This window comes from Cnephaeus nilssonii (assembly GCF_951640355.1).
Source record: "Cnephaeus nilssonii genome assembly, chromosome: 13".
NCBI classification, from domain to species: Eukaryota; Metazoa; Chordata; class Mammalia; order Chiroptera; family Vespertilionidae; genus Cnephaeus; species Cnephaeus nilssonii.
In genome coordinates this window covers 61282323-61302808 of record NC_137084.1, presented here as the reverse complement: position 1 = coordinate 61302808, position 20486 = coordinate 61282323, and the positions used below count along the sequence as shown (strand labels likewise).

The 20486-nt window shown below is 55.2% G+C and overlaps 1 protein-coding gene across 2 annotated transcripts in view; it reads right to left on the bottom strand.

The window, feature by feature from the left end:
- Positions 1–353: 353 nt before the first annotated feature.
- The window catches only part of AMOTL1 (angiomotin like 1), a 114780-nt gene continuing 94647 nt past the window's right edge, over positions 354–20486 (bottom strand). For both annotated transcript variants that reach the window (XM_079786952.1, XM_079786953.1), the window contains exons 8-13: positions 20099–20248; positions 15016–15206; positions 11176–11301; positions 10321–10547; positions 7311–7586; positions 354–6456 (exon numbers count right to left, since the gene is read on the bottom strand). In XM_079786952.1, the coding sequence (XP_079643078.1) occupies positions 6350–6456; positions 7311–7586; positions 10321–10547; positions 11176–11301; positions 15016–15206; positions 20099–20248 (1077 nt within the window). In that variant the 3' untranslated portion in view covers positions 354–6349. The remainder of the gene's footprint in view (positions 6457–7310; positions 7587–10320; positions 10548–11175; positions 11302–15015; positions 15207–20098; positions 20249–20486) is intronic.

Below are 20486 nucleotides of genomic sequence, written 5' to 3'. Positions count from 1 at the left end.
CCACACTCTGGGCACAGGCTGCTTAGATGAATTCCTGAGTGACAGCGGCCCCTGCAGGCTCTGGACCCAGGAGCCCCCAAAGAGGAGCCCAGCAGCGATCAAAGTGGCCCTGCCTCCCGCCCGGCTCCTGTGTTTCCTCTGTCCTTGTGGGTGTGGAGGAGCCGGGACGGGACGGGTGGGCGGCACGCTCCCTCCCCTGGTCTGGGTGACTCACTTCCTTGTCAGACCCAGAGCCGCTGGTGGAAGCCGGGCCCACAGGAAGCCAGACAGCCAGGGAGGCTGTCTCCCAGCAATAAAGTGAGATGAAATTCAACACACACTTACGGAGCACCCCGGGCGCACGTTCTTTGGAAAAGAAAAGAGCAGGTGTGAGGGCAAGAAAGGCTATTTTATCCTTTTATTATATACAATATTAAGGCACACGTTTAAGCAGCAAAGAACAGGAAAATCTTTGGCTGACCAACAGTATCGGCACTCTCTGGGGGACACACTCCATGTTCTTGGACTCCCCCCACGCGGTACACAGACCCATCTGGCCGTGCAGCCCTGGACGCCCAGGTCCGTATAGACCGGCAGACTGACATGCCCACCTGTCGCACCCGAGTCTGCTGGAGAGCACAGCACGCTGCCACCGAGCGCAGCGACATGCACGGAAAGGCGGAGGCACCGGTGCGGTCCGCGTCCTGGCCGAGGCCGCTGCAGGCACCTGCCCTTCTCACAGAATTCCCCGGGCTCTGTAAGCGCCTCGTGGAGGAGGAGGTCCCACTGTCACTCCTCAGAGGGAAAAAACACCTTCACGCAAAGAAAACCACTGTGGATACATCTGCGTACATTCTGTTCTGCAATAAATACTTACAGGCAGGCGCCTAGATGTGAACAGAATCCTAGGCAAAGTCACATGTAAACACACCGCTGGGCATCAAAGCTTCCGGGGCTGACACACGAAAAGGCTGTATAGGTACTTCATTTATATTGAGAACAATATTTTAATTCTGCAACAAAGCCAAGTTTCATGACAAACACCTCGCTCAGAGCATAACATGACAATAGCATGCGCTAAGTATACACGGCTTTACAGGGCACCTACTGGAGTTTAAACCAATGACTACGCGCTTACATCTGCGTGTGTGCGGAGATGGGAACACATACAAGGTATGGAGAGAGAACAGATTAAAAAAATGGATCCACTAGAAGTTACACAGACTCATGACAGCTGTCCTCCTTAGAAGGGGTCACTTTAAAGGGCTCTTGGAGTCCAAAGACTCACTCCAAGGAACATCTTAGGGGTTTTGTTGTGTTGTTTTTTTTTTTAAGCTAAAATGGTGTGACTTACCTTAATCACACATCTTTATTTATCCAACTGAGTGAATGACTTGGGATTACTTCCAAACCTAAGTCCATCTTCAAAAGGATGAAGCTCTCGCATGTCTAAGGATAATGACATGAACACGCCAGTCCCAAAGCCATACCAATGAGGCGTTCGTTCACGCCAAGTTCTCCTTGGGCAGCGCGGCCGTGACCAGGACAGAGTCTCCCAAAGGGCTGCCTTCCGAGGAGGGTGAGGTGAGAGGAAACACTTGGATCTTCTGGATTTTAAGAAGAGACACCCGACACACCACTTTACAGTCAGACCTCACATGTGTGCACCTACATATACATGTGTCTTTATACACCATCAAATGACTGAACTAGAGAAGGGTTTGCCACTTAAAGGAAGGGAAGGAAACTGCTCGTTGGTTCCGGAGGAAATCCATGCACTGAAATGCTGACCCTTCCCTGCTCCCAGCGGATCAGCTTCTGGCAACTTTTTTTTTTTTTTTTTCCTGGCAACTTCTTAATTCCTCCGCCCATCTCCCATGGAGCCACATGTCAGAGGCAAACCCATTTCCCTCCTCACACTGAATGAAGATGCTTTAAACACACGGATGAACTAACCAGAAAGGAGAAAAGGAGGCCAACATGTATAAAGCATAGACCAGTGGTCGGCAAACTCATTTGTCAACAGAGCCAAATATCAACAGTACAACGATTGAAATTTCTTTTGAGAGCCAAATTTTTTAAACTTAAACTTCTTCTAACGCCACTTCTTCAAAATAGACTCGCCCAGGCCGTGGTGTTTTGTGGAAGAGCCACACTCAAGGGGCCAAAGAGCCGCATGAGGCTTGCGAGCCGCAGTTTGCTGACCACGGGCATAGACCACAACAGCCTCAGGTTTGGGATGGGAAGAAGCCAACAGTGGGCTGGATGCTCTCCGGCTACTGACAGCTTTCACTATTTCAGAACCCCGCGGGCTCCTGCTGGCCACGACCGCGTGCGCCTTCGCTCAGGAGCGCAAGGTCATTCGGAGGGCACAGAAGCGCACCCCACTGGCGCCAGTGCCCAGGCGCAGCAGGACTCTGGTTTTGGGAAACACACCTCTTTGCCCACGGAGCTCCCCATAGGATGTGCGCCAGCTCCCTGCCTGGACACCTTTTAAACCCCAATGCACTCTTCACCCTCCTGGGAACGCGGCCTCCCCTGACGGCTGTGCTCACATTGGGCTCAGAAGGCTGCTGCCCGGGGAGAGCTCGTCCGCCCAGCAGCACTCGCTGCGTAAAGGCCACTGCATGGTGAGGACCCAGGTGGCTGAGGGCAAAGCCCGGAGAGAACCAACCGGTCTCTGGAAGGTGGGCTTCTCTGCAGGGGGCGTCCTGACAGCCTCTCCCCTGAGCAGCAGAACCCCCGAGCTGCTCCCGTTCACAACTCATCTGGAGCCACCGTCTGGATATCCGACCCACGCCCTGTGCAGTCAGGTGCACCCAGGAGCCCAGAGAGCGAGCCCGCAGGACTGCAGAGGGGAGGCCCTGCTGCTCTGGGTCTGCAGCCAGAGCCCCATCCTGCATGCCTGCTTGGAACGGCTGACCGCAACACGGAGAGGAAAAAATGCACATGCCCTGAAGTGAGCTGCTGGAACCCGGCCGCACCCCCTCGTCCGTGCAGCACCCCGGCCGGGCGGCACACAGAAGCTGCCACCCACGCTCAGGAGGAAGCGAACTGCTCTGCACGCCTCCGCACAGAGCCAAGCCTTGCCCTTCAGGCGATAGGGCCTGCGAGCTCCACAATCAGACACCGCCGGGAACTGCCCACCAAGTCCAGACCCTGCGCAACGCACACGTCCTTCTTGGATGGATGTGTAGCCACGCTTATAACGGGACACAAACATTTCCATCTATGCCTGGGGTTGATGGGCAATGCTAGGCGCTCTGGGCCTACTCCTGTTTCTTTCTTTCCTTTTTCTAAATCCTCACCCAAGGATATTTTTCCATTGATTTTTAGGGAGAGTGGAAGAGAGAGGGAAAGATAGAGAGAAACACTGATGTGAGAGAAACACACCCATTGGTTGCCTCCTGCATGAACCTCGACCAGGGCCTGGGCCGGGGAGGAGCCTGCAACCAAGGCACATGCCCTTGACAGGAATCAAACTCGGGACCCTTTGGTCAACAGGTCGAAGCTCTACCCACTGAGCAAACCGGCTAGGACCCTCGTCCTGTTTCTTAGCTCCTGAGAGTGGGGCAGCTGCATGTATCCGTGCACACACATACACACACGCACACGCATACACATCACAGACGTGGGGGAGAGCGGACCAAGATGTATGTGGCACTGAAGGACAGGAATTATCCCTCCAGCAGAGGCAGCCCAGCCTGAGACGGAGGCACAGCTCCTCTCCATTCATGGTTCAGATCCGGGTAATCCTGGCTGTGAGGCTCTGGGAAGGGACTCAGCCTCCCTGAGGCCCCGTGTCCTCCTGTGACATAAGGAGAATATACGTGGCCCTGCTCCCGGGTGGCTTGCGGACTCACTGAAAGGTATCACCATGGCGCTAGCACACAGCACTAAAAACCAGAGATTCTATTATTTCTTCTGAAAAATCACATGGTAACATATTGCAAACTGCCCAGAACATAGAGTGGGTGTTGAGGATAAGCACGCAAGCACGGCTTCAAGAGGGTTACCAAGATGGGTGCCAGGGGCTCTGGCTCGGCAGGAAATCTCCCATAAAAGCGTTTTTTAAAGCTGTAGGTCCCTTTTGTTATGGAAGTCTGAACAGGTTAGAAGCGAAAACAGATCCACAAAGACCACAGCGCAACTGGAACGTGGTGATGTCCCTGCTTGCATTCTGACAACAACACGACGGGCATGCGTGCCAGTCTGGTGCCGCGCGTGCCAGGGAGGTGTGCTAGAGCACGGAGACCAGGTCTGGGGCAAACTGGGCTGTGGCTCTCGCCCTCACCCACTTCCAGGGGAGCTGCCCAAGTTTGGGGTAGCCCAGACGTGGGCGGGGTGGGGGCTGGCAGAGGCGGCTTGCCTTCCTATCTCTAGATACTTTCTCTCCTTCCTGGTGGATCCCCAACATGAATCAGGCATCAAAATGTCCTTAAGAGAGTCAGTTGCCATGTACTGAACCTCATCACCCATAAAAAGTGATGAGAACAGAGACTGGAATGGGGACCCTCTGCCCATGCACAGCAACCCTTTCCTCACTAGGGGGCCTCCGCGCCCTCTCCTCACGTTCCAGGGCATTTGGGGAGCTCCTCGCCCGGGCCGCTGCGGCTCCCCGGGCTGCACAATATTCAGTGATGCGTAACCCGGGACGAAGGAGGCGGCCAGCGGGAGGCGCAAGCTCAGGGCCACGCAGAGCAGCTGGGAGGTCACACCGGACACCAGGCCCCTCTGGGCAAAGCACTGTTCCTCCCTCCCCTCCGGCCTACACTTGTCATCCTTCAACCTCCTTAATTTGGGGAGGCTGTACCTCCACCCAGGTTACACTCTAAAAACCAACCCTCAAATAAGCCAGCCAAGCAAAAATTCCTGAGCAGGGCGGCCTCCAGGCTTCACTGAGGTGGTCTCGAGCCTGGGCCTCCCTCTCTTCCCTGAACTGAGCCTGAGGCGCGTGACCTGGAATAACAGCGTCCAGCCGATGCGCACCCGGACGGAGACGGGAGAACGGCCTCAGGGCTCGAGCAGCTGCTCCTCTGTTCTGACCCAGCACCTCCTGGATCTGGGAGGAAAGCCTCCCATCCGAGGGGTGAGATGGAGACCTTCACACACAGGGACATGCCACTCCCCCTCCCTCCCGGCTCTTGAACATGACAGTCCCGTCTCGCTTTGGATAACTTGCCCTAAATTGAAAACCCTAAAAAATCAGACCAAGCTGTAGGTTACAAAGCAGCTCATGGCCGAGTGGAGAGTGGGGAATGTGCTCAGGAGCCACAGGTCCGAGGAAGGGGACAGGGGACAGGGGACAGGCGCAGGGGCGGTCCCAGAGGCCCCGAGTCAAGTGCCACTCGTTTCCTGGCATGCCGTCCTCAAAGCCTTACCCGGCAGAGCCAAGGGGAGGAAACGCCAAGCTCCTGCAAGAGCTGACGTGAGGGAGAAAAAAGCCAGGCCCACGCTCCTCACACCGGCCGTGCATTAGCGGCTGCGGGGAGGCAGCAGCCAGGAGGCCAGCCTGGGGCTCTGTCCCGCTGGCCACTGTGAAACACAGCAGGAGTGGTGACAGTTCAGACACTGCTCTCGTGAATCCCAGACCTACTCTGCGGCGTTTCACTTAAAAATGAAGAAAAAAAAAAAAAGAGTAAAATGAAAGAAAACTAAGCAAAGACAGAGATGAAGTCAGGGGAGTCGGGGAGGATGAGCACCAAGATCAAAATGCTCCCATTCTGTTCAGAAAACACTGCCTGGAGTCCACACAAGCTAGGAAGCCCCACAATCGCCTGCAAAATCCAAACCACGCAGGTCATTAGACGAGGACCGGAAGGTCGCCCCTCAACATTTTCATCTCATCTTCACAGCCACACACACTCACAGACACCCCCGGGTGGCGCAGGTGGTTTTACATCACACCCAGAGGGGCTCCCAGAGATTTCTAGGAGGTTCTTGAACAAACAGATGCTAACGGGCAAGGAGAATGGGGGTATTCCAAGGAAGATTCCGGTTCAGGTTTATCTGTTTATAACCAGAAAATGGGTGTACACAGACCCTCCCCAAGAGATACATTTTCTGTACATTGGAAAATTCCACTTCCTATTTCTTCTTCGTTTCCAAACCTACATGCGTCGTCTCTCTGCCACCATATGCAATAAAAATCCATGGCGTTCACTCCGTCTTCATTCGTGTAGGTCTCCTGGTTTTTTTAAAAAAACATTTATAAAAAGTGTTCTTACGAATCTGAAATCTTTATCCGTTCAAATCATTCCTGGTTTCCATCTACCACCTTCGTGATCGCTCTTCTTGCTCGTGCCGCTCCCTTTGCCGCGCTCCTCCCCGCTTGTCACTGTCCCGGCACGGCGTTCCTCCGGGCACGGCGCTAGATGAGGACCTCCATCATCTCCGTGTCCGGGAACTCGGGCTTGTGCAGCAGGCTGCTGGCGCGGCCTTTGTGGTCAGGCGACTTCCCGTGGCCAGGAGAGTTCTCTGCCGAACACAAGGGAAGCATCAGCAGCCCGCTCCTCAGGGGCGGGCCGCCCCGGGTGTCCCTGGGGAACCCTTTCGGACACCACCCTCGCCCCCAGTGCGTGCAGGCAAGGCCACGAAGCCCGGCCCACGTGGGGCAGATACTTCTCACACATCCCTGTCTTCCTCGGGAAAGTGCACCCCAGGAACCAAATCTCAGAACAATGGCAATGCTGTACATACTTGTCTACTATATTTTGTAGGGTGAGCAGTTCATTTATGCCCCAAATAACCCCACACTTTCTCAAAAGCATTCCTGAAGAGACCTATCCCCCTGACTAAGATTAGTGCCCACGACAAAGCCAAGTCTACTCTTTCCCGGATGCTTCTGAACTCATCGCAAGCTCACTCCTCCCAAGTTGTCTTCTCCTAAATGTTTTCGGGTGACCCATTAGTACCGGCCTGAATGCAGTGCCCGAGTCCCCCTCCTCTGCAGTTAAACCTGCCTTGTCCTTCAGGAAGGAGGCACCCCTGACCCCGAATCCTTAACAAGCCAGGCCCCGTCTAGGTACCCCAGCCTCGGAGGCACCTGGTGCCTGGTACTGCCCCCCCCCCCCCCCCCCACCCCTTGGAGCACGTCTATTTCTGCCCCTTGTAGGAAAGGGCTGGTTACAAAGCACAGCAATAAATGAGGAGTGTCTACACACACTTCATCCCATACGAGCGCACAGCCTAGGTGTATTAGGGTAACCATAGCCATAAAAAACACCCACAAAGTGGGAGCTGCCCCCTCCCCAGCTCCACAAAGGCTCCCTCTCTCAGCCCAGAGAGCCCCAGGGTGTTTCCCTACAGCGCCAAACATCAGAACACCTCACCCAGTTTCTCTGCGGCTCCTTTGGCCGCTGGGTGTTTCAGGACCGGGCTGTTGGAAGGGGTCACACTCAGCCGGCCACGGGTGGGCAAGGAGGCCATGTTGGGCCAGAAGAGTTCGGTGCTCTTGTCCGTCTGGGTGCTGCTGTCTTTGCTGCCCGTCTTGGCGTGGGCGCTGCTGGCCGACGTGGCGGACGCTGTCGAGGCCGGCGCTGCGGCGGGCGGGGCAGGCAGCGCGGGGGTGGACGCGTGCTCGTGGTGCTCCTTCCCCAGCAGCAGCCCTGCGGACGGAAGCACAGCTTTTCAGTGCCGTTCTTTCATACAAACAAAAGCCCGAGCCAAGAAGGCTCAGCACTGCTGTATTCACTCACTGATTCACTCACCAAACGCACCGATAAGCGCTGACTATGTGCCTGACCAGTGGAGAAGCACTGAGGAAATTTAAAAACGGAAAAGACCTGGTCCCCTCCCTAAAAATCTATGGTTGTTTTTAAGGAGTTGTAAACTGCTTATAACCTAATATGATAAACAGGAGGATAAAATTACTCTAAAGTGGCACGAGGTAGCCGGTAGCCAGTGTCGAGGGGTGGGGGTTCCTGCAAGGCTGTCTGGAGTCAACGCTTGCTCGGCCTCACGCACGGCCGGGGAGGGCTGGCCTGGAGTCGTGGTTGTGTGCTTTAGAAGAACGGAGTTTCCCTGGCCCTGGGCAGGGCCCCCCTGGCCTGTGGTGCTTCTGAACGGCCCACAATTGCACCCCCGTCTTGGTACTGGATGGTCTCCCGCAGCGCCGGGCTCAGATACAACCTCGTTTCCAGGTCAGACCCACACCAAGGAGACCCAGCAGCTGAGAGCCACGGCCCCGAGAAGCAGGAAACCAGCCGGGCCCCTGGGAGGAGCCACACGGCCGCTTCTCGCTCGGGGCCCGGGGTAGGCGGGCGGGGGGCCGGGGCGAGGACGCGCTGGAGGGAAAAGGCAGGCACGGTGGGCAGTGCTTTCTCTCCGCCTCAACGTCTCCCTGCAGCGCGGGGCAGGACAGCTACGTCTTTATTTTAAATAATGAAAGATGGCACACATTCAGAAACGTGCCAGCACTCCCGAACACTAGCCTATAGAAGATGTGGTCAGCACAGCCAACGGCTTGTTCACGCAGCCGGACCAGCCAGCAATTCATAAAGTGTCCCTCCCAGGGCTGTCGGAGGTGCCCATTCACAGCAACACAGCAGCTCGGTGTGCACCGCTGTGTTCTCCGATGGAACGTGCCTCCTGGTGGCTTGGCGGTGTTGTTATCAGCGGGTGGGGCCTGAGGCTGCTTCTCTAACAAGCTCCCGGGTGGGGCCTCGCTCCGAGTGGCCGGGGGGCTTCCCACACGTCGCCTCCCTTCGCATTTCACAGCAGCGCTGTGAGACAGGCCCCGTGTTATCCGCTGCTTTACAGACACGGAGACGGCAGCTCGGAGAAGTCAGCACCTCACAGCTAAGCAGGCGCAGAAATGGGATTCCAGCCCAGCTGTGCCCAGCTCTACGCCAACCTGTGTTCTTCCCTCCTGACCAGCTGCAGGCGGACAGGGATGCTCTCGTGGAACTAGGTCACTGGCCGGTCGTCTCACCCTCGCCCTCGCCCTCAGCAGGGCGTACACTGTCACCCCCACCTCCTTCCAGGGCCTGTGGGGCAAGAGATGGTGGAAGCAGCATGGGGACTGTGCCGTGGACGTGTCTGCTGCCTCCGCCCCGCCTCTCAGAGAGCCTCTCTGGTTTGGTGACGCGTGGACACCAAATGACAATGGCAATAATGGGAGGAACACAGTGCAGAGAACACAGCAATGCTTCCTGCAGACCGGCCCGCTCCCAGGCCTGGTGTAGGTATGCAGATGCCAGGGGCACAGGCACAGAGACCAGAGAAACGCCTGCCTGGCTGCATGTCGCAAACGGACTCTCGGGCTCCCTAACTGCGTGGGGAGCTAAGTGTCCTGGGAGGGGGGGGGGGGGTGCGCCTTTGATGATCCCCGCTGCTGTCCACCCGCGTCCTCTTTGAAGTGCACGTCCTGGGAGGGCAGGGGCTGCTGAGGCCACCTGTGGAGGCACTTCACACGGCGATTCTGGCTGGGAGCCTGGATCCCCCAACTCTGGCAGGTTCATACTGGAAGCTCGTATCCCCTCTGGCACGAAGCAGCCGCCAGGCTCCTCTGGGGTTCTGTGCTGACAAAAACTGGCTCTCGGCTCCACAGATAAAGAAAACACACTCTGACCCAGGGAAATGCATCAAAGGAGGCCAGACCCTGCAGCTGCCAGAGTGCGGGGGGGGGGGGGGGGGGGGGGGCGGAGGGGAGGACGTGTGTCTGGGAATGCTGCCTGCTTCCTCTCCAGACTCAGCGAGCCGTCGACAGGCTGGCCCTCGCCCCAGGAAACCCATGCGTGGCTAACACCACCTCTGCAGAATTCTCAAAACTCTGCCCGTGCCACAGCCATGCAACCCGCACCACAACCACCAGCCTCTCATGCTCGCTCACGTCCTCCGAAGCGCCTCCGCCCCGTTCTCTCATTTCGCTCTCACCACGGCCCAGGGGCAACCGGACAGGCACCGCCCTGCCTTTCTAGTCTCGGAAGCGGAGGCAGAGCAGTCTTACAACTGGTCGGGGGCAGAGCCAAGGTCAGAGGCCTGACGTCTATGGGCTTTTCCATTCTATGTGGAGAGGGTCGGGCACTTCCACTTTCAACCGTGATGATAATCACATGGGTCAACCCATGGCCCATAGCCTATCTGGCGGTATAGCTGCTGCTTCCACATCGCTCATTCAATTTTCACAGCCCAAGTATGATTGGCTATCCTCCCCATTTCACAGATGAGTAAACTGAGACTTGGAAATATTCAGCGGCATTTCTGTGTCCCACGAGGGGCAGAGCCAGACACCACCAAAGTGTCAGGACTTTTCCCACCAGATGAGGTTGCCTCTCAAAGCTGGTGCAGCTCTTGCCTTCCAGACCCTAGACCCCAGCCCGACGGAGGCGTGGGGCTCACCTATGCTCCCCTTCCAGGTCCTCTCTTCCTTCTTCTCCTCCGCTAACTGGCTGCTGGTAAGAGAGGTCTGGCGGGAGTGTGTCCCGGTGGCCGCCGCAATGGAAGGGACGGAGCGGGCGGGCCGCAGGCTCGAGGAGTCCGCCTTCCCGGCATCTTTGCGGGATCGCTGCTGCAGGACCTTAATCATGGCATCCCTCTCGATGATCTTGGCGTGGAGATTTTTAATGCTGTGTAACAAACAGAACAGAACAGTCATCATCACACTCCATCTGGCTAGGAAAACGCGAAACGTTTTTCAGGTTGCCCAGGGACTTGAATTAGAATTCAGGATGGAGAACGAGGCGCAGTCAAGTCCTCAAACATTTACAATCTGCAAAGTGTGTAGGCTGGGTCTCTGGTGGTAGATCAGAGGGGTGCACCTCCGCTGGCCCCTCGGGAGCCTCTGGGACTTGCTGGGAACCAGAGGACACAGGTGCGAAAGGCGTGGCCTCCCAGCAGCGGCTCAGAGGCCAGCTCCGAGGGCCTGGTCCCTGCTGTGGGTGGGAGAGCAGCAGGAAGCCTCACTCAGGGTCAGCCTTCCCCACAAGTCAATGTCCCTATTTTCTCAGAAAGACAGAGGATGAACAGGTTTTCTGGGAGAAGTTAATCCTCCCCCCTCCCCCGGCAAGGCCAAAAATGAGAATCAGAAAACACTCGCGTTCTTTTCAAACTTGGAGAGTGTAACTTGCCGCGCCTGTCAGCTGTTCAGAGCAGGGGCTGGGGCTGGAGTGTGAGCCCAAATGCGGGCACGGGGGTCGTGAGGTGCGTGGCCAGGGTGGAGCGCGGTGTCACGGCCGCGCACGCGGCTGTCCTTACGTGTACTCCATGTCCTGACACCTCCTGGCGGCCTGCACCACCTCCTCCTCCTCCTGCCAGATGTGGGCCTCCAGCGAGGCCTCGCCGTAGCTGCCGTTCCGCGAGTGGTTGATGATCGTCGTGTCCCTGGCAACACAGGACACACACAGAGTGATGCGAACGCTCACAGAGAGGCGTGCGAGGTCACCGCGCGAAACATCTCTCTCCACACACTCCTTCCCCCACGTTCCCTCCCCAACTTGGTAGAATGAAGACAGTATCTAAGGAAAACAAAATAAAATCCCACAGTAACAATTCCCTGCCCTCTGCCAGCGCCTCCGTGCATCACGCTCTGTGGCAGCTATGACTACGGACGCTGCACCTGCTGACACGTGGATACTATTACTCTAGTTGTGAGGGTCTCTCTTTCACACTTACTTATCCTTCCTGACTTTCTCAATCGGGGTTGAAGTTTTATGGCTGCTCCTTACGCACACAGCAGCCTTTTCAGTATTTTACAGTGAAATGGAGACTCAGTCAATACTTAAAGCGGATACTGGTCCTCTTGGGCAGAGAGGCTCATGCTGAAAGCTCCATCCTGCTTGCTTCCTCGCTCACTTCTCATTTCATGGGCCCCTGCCTGGGATTCAGGTCCACTCGGGTGACAGCCGTGCCGGCAGCACAGCCGAGAGATGAAGACACACCCTGACCTTGAAAGTGCAGCGTGGCTGGGGGCGGGGGGGGGGGGGGGCAGGACAGGAGGGACGGACATGGGAGATTAAAATGTGGAGCTGCAAGCAGGTGTCTGATGGAAAACAACTGGTCGAAGAGAACTCTTCCTGCCACTGGTTTCAGCAACTTGATCACTCCTAGTTAACGACGGCTGGTGAGAATAAGATAACTGTGCCCTGGCCGGGTGGCTCAGTTGGTCAGAGCACCGTCCCGATACACTAAGGTTGCGGGTTTGATCCCCAGTCAAGGCACATACAAGAATCAACCGGTGAACCCGGCCAGCATGGCTCAGTGATTGAGCCATTGACCTATGAACCAGGAGGTTTCATGGTTCGATTCCCAGTCAGGGCACATACCCAGGTGTGGGCTCCATCCCCAGTAGGGGGTGTTCAGGAAGCAGCTGATCAATGATTCTCTCTCATCATTGATGCTTCTCTCTCCCTCTCCCCTTTTATCTGAAATCAATAAAAAATATACTTAAGAAAAAGAATCAATCAATGAATGCACAAATAAGTGGAACAACAAAAATTGTTGTTTCTCTCAATAAAATAAAAAAATAAAAAAATAAGATACCTGCCATCTAAGTGATCAAAATATATGTTAGACCAAAAGGCGCAGTGATGTCTCTGATCAGTGAATACTGAATTGGTAAGGAAAGATCCAGCCAAATGTTTCATATTCCAAGGCTGCAGTCATATTTCACATCTTATGGCTTTTCTCTAGGACACTCAAAAACAGCAAAAAAGAGCCCCTTCTTTTTATCTTTTTCAACAAGCAACTATCAACGAATGAGCATTTCTTTCCTGCCGTGGCCTGAGTAAAGCCCGTTACACTGGTATCTCGTTCGGTCTCACAGCAACTTGTGCAGCAGGTGCCACCATCCTCATTTCGCACCAAGATGGCAAAACTAGTTGGTACACCAAAATCACTTTCTTTGTTTAAAAAGCATTGCTGGAAAGACACAAAACTCACGACCAGAAATGCTCATTTTCACCCAGGCATACGCAGCCAGTTAGCATCTGGACAGGAGCTCAGAATTTCAACCTTCCCCCAAATCTTTCGTTCCACAGAAAAGCAATGCTGAAAGTACAGAGGTTCTCTTTTAAAAGAACATCAAGATTGGAGCTAAAAACCTGATTTTTCTTGAGATTGTGGGTAGGCCTGGTCAGTAAGGGGGAGAGGAGTTTTCCACAGAATTATTAGATGCTCAATAAAAACACCTATGGGAGCAAAGAAGGGGGAAGGGAGGAGTGGTGGAAAGGGCCTCGTTCCGTCCATCCTATTCTCTAGGGCAAGAGACGTGGGCCCTGGCACGAGGGCGATGAACAAGGCTGGGCTCATGTGGTGTGAGCGGCTGACGGAGTTTGGGTTCTACGCACGTCTCCCCCTGCCATGCCCCCATGAGGTCTCATGCTTCGGACCTGTTCATTCCCCCTACTTCCGATTTTACATTCCAGTCCTACTCGTCATCTTCGGGCCCAGGATCCCAAACACGCATCTAATCCGATAAATCAACACAGAGGCCCCTGGTGCTTCCAAAGTAACACATACACTGCTATGGGGCTTTTGTGTCCTCAGCCAGTGGAGCAGGGTCTGGCTCCCTGCTTGCAACCAGCCGAGAATTATAATTTCCACGTCAGAAATTAGGTCATTTCTGAATGAAGTGAGTGATGTTCGGAGAGGATTCTGCAGAATCACACATCTGTAGGCGGCGAGAGCTGGGGGAGCCTCGCATGTGGGGTCCTGCCTCCCTATGCCATGCTCTCGCCATGAAACACCACAGGGCATCACCGAGAGCCACGCCCCAGACCCAAGCTGGCAAAGAAGCCAAGCCCCTTTGTAACGCCATGATGGTTTGTTCTCTTCCGCAGGATAGAGAGGGGATTCACTGGTACTAATTACCTTACAAAGCAAATTGCGGAAAATAAAAACATTCCAATTGTGTAACCATCAAGAAATACTTCCAAGAGCGTCAATGTTCTCACCCAGACGGTACGAAGACTGAACTGGGGGCTGCAACTCCCTCCACCTCTCAGCACATGTCTCAAATGTCCACCCCCAGCCCCGGGGGCTCGCTCGGATGGGGTTCTGTGGGCTGTTTCCCCTCAGAGCACAGACCTGCACGAACAACACTCAGGCACTAGAACCTGATCCCCAAATGGCCATTCCCCCCGTGAATCTGCAGGTCTCCCCAGATGCGCGGGTGCCGCGGCGCCCAGCGGAGGCATCTATGCCCCCATGGGTGGCACTGCCCTCTGCCCAGTCCTGGAGGCATCAGGTGAGCATGCTGCTGGCGGGTCTCCTCTACTGGAGGATGAACTCGAGAGCCCATGGATAGCTTACGAGGTACCCCCTCCACCCCAACGGGCCTCCTCTTCTTCAGTAAAGAAGAAATAACACATCCCAAAGAAACGTGGGGCTGACTAGCCCAATTTTATGGATGCACCTTTGAAATTTAAGGACGACCTCCAACTAGCCTAATCCTAAATTGCAGTGAATTCTAAACAACTCGGAATTAAATGGAACTTACTGGCAAAGAGCAAAGCGGTGGGAGGCGGGGTGAGGGAGCGGCAGTGAGAGAGGCCTGGGAGCATGCGCGGCCGCCCCAGCGGTGCGGCGATCAGGCGTGCAGGTGAGCGGCCGGCAACCAAGGCGCTACCTGCTCACCCAGACAACAGGCGCGTTCCACAGAATTATTCTGGGAATCATGGAACGTGTTGAGCCCATTTTGAAAGAAGAATAAGGTTGTCCGCTACAGAAAGGAAAGAAGGCAACGAGGACCTAACAGACAGCGGCAGAAAACAACTGCAAGCCCGGTGGAATCAGGCTTGGAGGCAGACAGGTCTCCTTCCCACGTGGCCCCACCACTTACGAGCAGTGCGGCTCGGAATAAACCGCGGCGCCTCCCCAGCCTCGTTCCCTCACCTGCAAACCTGCAAACCGAGGCCGATAGCATTCCTCCTTCAGGACTGTCAGGAGGATGAACTCTTCTTGTCCGGCCCCCGTCACACACCCGTTGTTGAAATAAACTCTCCCCACATCACATTTGGAAGACCGAATAGTATCGCGCGGTGTGGATGCACTTTACCTAGCGGAGTGAAACCCCGAGGGACCCCAGGCTGGCCTCACCTCTCGGCTGCGGCGGTGGCGGCGGCGTTCATGGCAAAGTGCCGGATGGTGCTCTCCTCCAGGTACTTCTGCTCCCACTTGGTCATGTCGGCCTCCAGGGCCAGGATCCGCTCCTCCTTCTCCCTCACAAGCTCCATGAGGGCCGGGGCGTTGTATTCCAGCGTGCTGGCTGGCGGGCCGTTTCCATGTTTCTAGAGAAGCAGAGGGAGAACATCTTGATGCGAAACGGGGGCCTATAAAGCAGACCACACTGACCGTGTCTGCAGAGTTGCCCGCGTGGAGCACACAGAGTTTACCCAGGTCCCCAGCATGTTCACACACGTTACCATCCCACTCTCGCTCCCTCTCCAGGAGGGATGACCAACCTTAGCAGATCCTAACACCAAGCTACCTCACCTACCAAGTTCCTGTCTCGATGAACTGTCATGTAACTTTATCGTATAAGTAGACAATATTATCCCAATTTCACAGAGGAGAAAACTAAGCTTCAGAGAGGTTAAATGAACTGTTCCATGTCTCTGAGCTACAGCAGGGTCAGGATTCAAACCCACGTCTGTCGGTCCACACGGGTCTGCATGACAAGAAGTGGCTTGCCCAACACCCTGCAGTTCATTTACACCAAAAGCAAGAGCGGTAACTAAGTCTTGGCCTTCTGGTCTGGGGCACTTTCTCCCGAGTGCTCAGAAGTGATTCCAGGTGTTTGTCTTCCCGAGGCTGGGAGATAAAATGGAAAGGCCCAGGGACTGGGAGTGAGAAGCCCTGACACGCGTGCTCTCCCGGCTGCAAAGCTCTCGTCTGGGAAACAAATGAACACCTGCCCCACTTCGAGGCCTGAGAGTCAAATAAGATAATGCACAGGAAAGCATTTAATAACTTTAAAGGGCTAGCCAAAGTAAAGAGCTGCCAGAAAGTCTGTAACGCAAGCTCAGCCCGTTCTTTTCACCCGGGTCTGTAAGACAAGGAATAAAGCGGGTGTCTTATCTGGACTGCTCACAGAGGAGAATATTCACATTTCAGATTTTCCCCCTTTTTAACTCAGGCATCCTATTTCCTCTAAACAGCGCGACTTGGAGGACGATGGGGTTTGAAGAGGTTCGGACTTCAGGGAGAATGACTTCATCCCAGCTAGTCTACGCCCTCTCCGGTTTCCCAGGGGCCACAGATTGTAAATGCAGAGCTGGTTGCACGGTGAGAGGCACTCGGAACCACACACAAGCTCGAGCTGCCCTGATGGAGTCTCATCCTGCCAGAGAGAAAAGAGCAGTGGGCCCACGGGCTTTCGTAAACCATACGTTTGTGTTCAATTTTTTAAAGCTACAAATACCAATTATTCTAGGACCTTGGCCAGTGGCTAACATTTAGTCAGGAACAGAGCAAAGGCATGCACCTTGTCCTCATCCACCTGCACAGGAGGTCCCGGACTCCCGTAGCCAGCACCTGGCCTCCGGCAGGAGGACATCAGGTCCAGCACAACAAGAGCTCCCTTGCTCTCAGAAACGGTCCAAGAAAAAGATCCCACAGCCTCGCTAAGCTGGTCAGTTTCTCTCGGAATCCTCAGGTTCCCATCTCAGCTGGCTGATTCATTTTGACCTCACGTGAGATCATGGCAAGTCTGCATAGAGCACCTGATTCAGATCATGAAGAGTTATTAAAATAAAAGCATGAGTTTCAACACTCAAGGATAGCACAGTCTGACAGGCAAGCATGTCAGCCAGGAAAACGGGCCGACGGTCAGGCAGGCCAGCTTCTGCTGCCCATTCAGGTGACCAACAAATAGTTACTGAGCACGTACACCATGTGCGGGGAATACCACAGTGAACACATTTCTGTCACCTTTCCCAGTGGGACTGGAAAAGCTGGAGCAAGGGAGGAATCGGGGAGAGGGTGCCAGGATGCCCCAGGCCTTGCACATACTCTGAAGGTCACGATGATAAAACAGCAATGATAGCTATTCTTTCTCAACGAGTTGCTCAGTGCTGGGCACTGTGTGGATTTTCTTATCTGAGATTATACGTGTAAGATCAGCATAATGTATTTGCCCCATTTTAGGGACAAGGAAGTTGAGGCTCAAAAAGCTCACTTACCCAAGGGCTCTTTCCTAGTAGGAGGAGCAGGCAGGAGTCATCCACCTTGGTCAGTCTAACCCTGTGAATCAATTCACGACTCCATGCCGCTCTGTCCCCTCCAGTCTACCCACTGTCGGGAAGGTTCCAGGGCACCTCACAAGATTAACTGCGGCTCACGCGGGGGCTGTGTGTTGTTCAGGATGTGGGTGGAGAAGTTCGGCTGTGTCCTGGCATCAGTCTAAGGGCAGAGCCCCTGTGTGGGTTTTGATTTAATAAGTTCTCTGAGCTACTCTCTCAACGTTCCCTTCAGAATAACGCCCTATGGGGAGTGGCTTTGTTGAGGAGGGATATGGCCAGGAGCTCTGTTACCATGTGACCTCAGTGTGACCTTCCTACAAGGGTCAGATAAATGCCTCTGTAGCACAGGAGTGAGGAGCGGGGTGCCAGTGGCCTGGCCACATCCAGGCAAGTATATGCATGAGCCACTGCAGAGTGAATGAGGAGGAAGCTGATCAGCGAGGCCCCTGGGTACCTTTCCCAGAAAGGCTGAGTTTCTTGGGGGACCCCAGGCTCTGGAGTGGACTAGAGTGGACTCCCTGCTGAGGGCCAGCAGGCCTGCACTCACCACACTGTCCACAGGCTCCAGGCAGGAGCCTGACCAAACTTTATAGTATACTAGAGGCCCGGTGCATGAATTCGTGCACAGGTGGGGTCCGGTCCAGCCCACCCCAATTGGGGCCTGATTGGCCAGGGGAGGGGCCGATTGGGAGTGGGGCTATCCAGGGGGAGGGGCCATGGATGGTTGGCCCTGCCCCTGGTCGAACTCCCTGTGGAACTCCCAGTCAAACTCCCAGTCGAGGGGGCAATTTGCATATTAGCCTTATATTATATAGGATACCACATGGAACTAGCTAGAAACTCAAGGTTTTGGGGTGAACTTATTTGTAATAAAATTTTTACCTTTTTTTGGTTATAGAATAATGTATGCTCACTGACAAAATGATAGAATAAAGAGGAATTAAAGGAAAACATAAATAATATTACTCATCTTTTTAATGAGTAGGCAAAAACAACAAGGAAACTCCTAAGTGTCTTTCATATCATAGGAGACGGATTAACACGCTCATTTAAAAAAACCTGGTATTATTTTTAAAGAGATGCCGAGATAAAGTTCTGTTTAGCTCTAAAGATCGTCTCCCCTCTTTTTGATCTCATGTCAGCCATAACCAGCAGGGAGTCTGCTGTCAGCCCCCAAAACTAGATCCAAAATGCAAGCCAAGTAATTTCCCCAGAGAGCCTCAATTCTGAAACCTCTGTCCTCCCCAGGTACGCCCAGATCTGCCAGCAGCCGTCAGGCACGGCAGGGACGCGTTTCTGCCCATCTGAGGAAGCAACGGGCGTGAGGGTGCGTGGCTCTGAGCGTGCACACTGTGAACGGTCCTCTGTGGCAAGGAATATTTTTCAAATCATTCTAACCTCACTTTTCTCCTTGGTACACAGCAAGGATAACGGGGTTGAGTCTGGCTTCACAGCATCCAAAATAGAAAGTCCCAGGATAAGTCACCTAACCGTAGGGGCTGGGGGCACAGTAACTGAAAACAAACATTCTTTGCAGCGCTGAGTTTTGAGATGTGCCCGTTTTGCCAGCCAAGGGTTCGTGAGGCTCACCGGTGCCAGCATCCGAGAAGCCGGCTCCCCAGTGGGGAGGCTCAGACCTCAGTAACTGCACATGGGGAACAGCTGGAGGGTGGCCCACAGGCCGGGGAAGGAGGCCCAGGGTGGACGGGGCAGCAGTCCAAAGACAGACTCACCCTTCCTTACGAGCCACCAACTAAGCCAAGATGGTGGGCGGCCGGGTGGGTTCCTTAATGTTCTGGGCGATCTCACCGACACCTCCTCCGCCCGCCAAGTACACACGCCCGGGAAACGTGGGCGCCGGCATGAGAAAGGGCGGGGCCGGCCCGCGTGTGCGCTTTCAAGCGTTTCCAAGTCTTTCACCCACAACCACTGTGCCCCGTCCAGTAGGTAATTCCACGGAGCCGTCCTGCATTCCCTGGATCCCGACTGAGGGCGCACCCTTCATCGCTGCAGAGAGGGCTTTGCCCACCGCCTTGGCCGCCGGCCACGGCCAGGCGCTCGCTGGAGCCGGGAGTCTGCCGGCCTGGGAGGCTCCCAGTCCAGCCACAGGGCCGTCCTGCAGGCTTGTCCCCTAGCCGAGGCGCACGGAGCCGGGCTGGGGCATTCTACTTGAGCTTATTCATAGCTGAGTTACGCTAGCTGCTGCCGCCAGGATAAGGCGAGGCAGACGATCAGGAGCTTACAGCCAATATAACATTCCAGGGGTCGCCCTGAACTCCTTCCTCTCCTTTACCTCGGGACATGCACTGATGGTCAGTCCTACTAATCTCACTCCTGCCCGCTCCCCCTGGATTCCCACTGCCACTCCCCGCTGATGACACCAACAGACCTCGGGCCGGCCTCCTTCACGTCGCCATCTGCCCCCCAAGACCCTCCCGACACCACCAGAGCACTCTCTCCCCAGCCCCGTGCACCCCGTTCCTCTCCGGCTGAAAAACTCCCATCGTTGGCCCTGCTGTTACAGGACAAAGCCCAGTCCCTCACCGGGACCACATGCCTCCCACTGCTGGCCTCACCTCTCCAGCGCCCCACTGGGCGTTCCCCCCACCAGCTGCACCCCGCTGTCCCGAACTGCCTCTCTCCTTGACACATACCCTTCCTCTACTTCTGATGTTCTCCCCAGAACCCCCCCAAAAAAACTCATCTTTCAAAGTCCAACTCAAATGTCCGCCTCTGTGAAGCCGACTAAAGCCACATTCCCCGATGCCCAGCCGCCTTCTGTGAGGACATCACTCCAGTGAGTGGACTGCCCGCCCTCCACTGGCCGCTGTGATGGCTCGCTAGGACAGGGAGTTCTCCTTGACCCCGGCCTCCCCAGTGCCGAGAGCGGAGCCTCGTGCGCATCCTGCCATCTGCCGGCCCCTCCCCCAGCCCCGCACCTGCTGGGTCCGCAGGGCGTCCAGCTCTCGCTCCAGCCAGGTCCGAAGTCTCCGCTCCATCTGCTCCCGCTTCTCACATGCAGACTGCAGCTGGGTCAGCGCCTGCTGCAGCTTCTCCACCTTCTCCACGTAGGCTTGCTTCTCTCGTAACTGAGCAGAGGGAGAAAGGAGCCCAGATCGGACCAGCGGTTCTCAGCACCGGGGTGTAGGGAGACCGGACTTAAACCACCAGTGCATGTGCCCTCCCACTCCCGTGAGCTGGCACAGAAAGGGGTTAGACACGGCCGCCAGTTGTACCTCACGCGGCTGGGATGCTTGGAATCGAAGACCCTACTGTGGCAGCTGCCTTCAGTTATTGGTACAGCTCTGAGCTCAATCCTTAGTTACT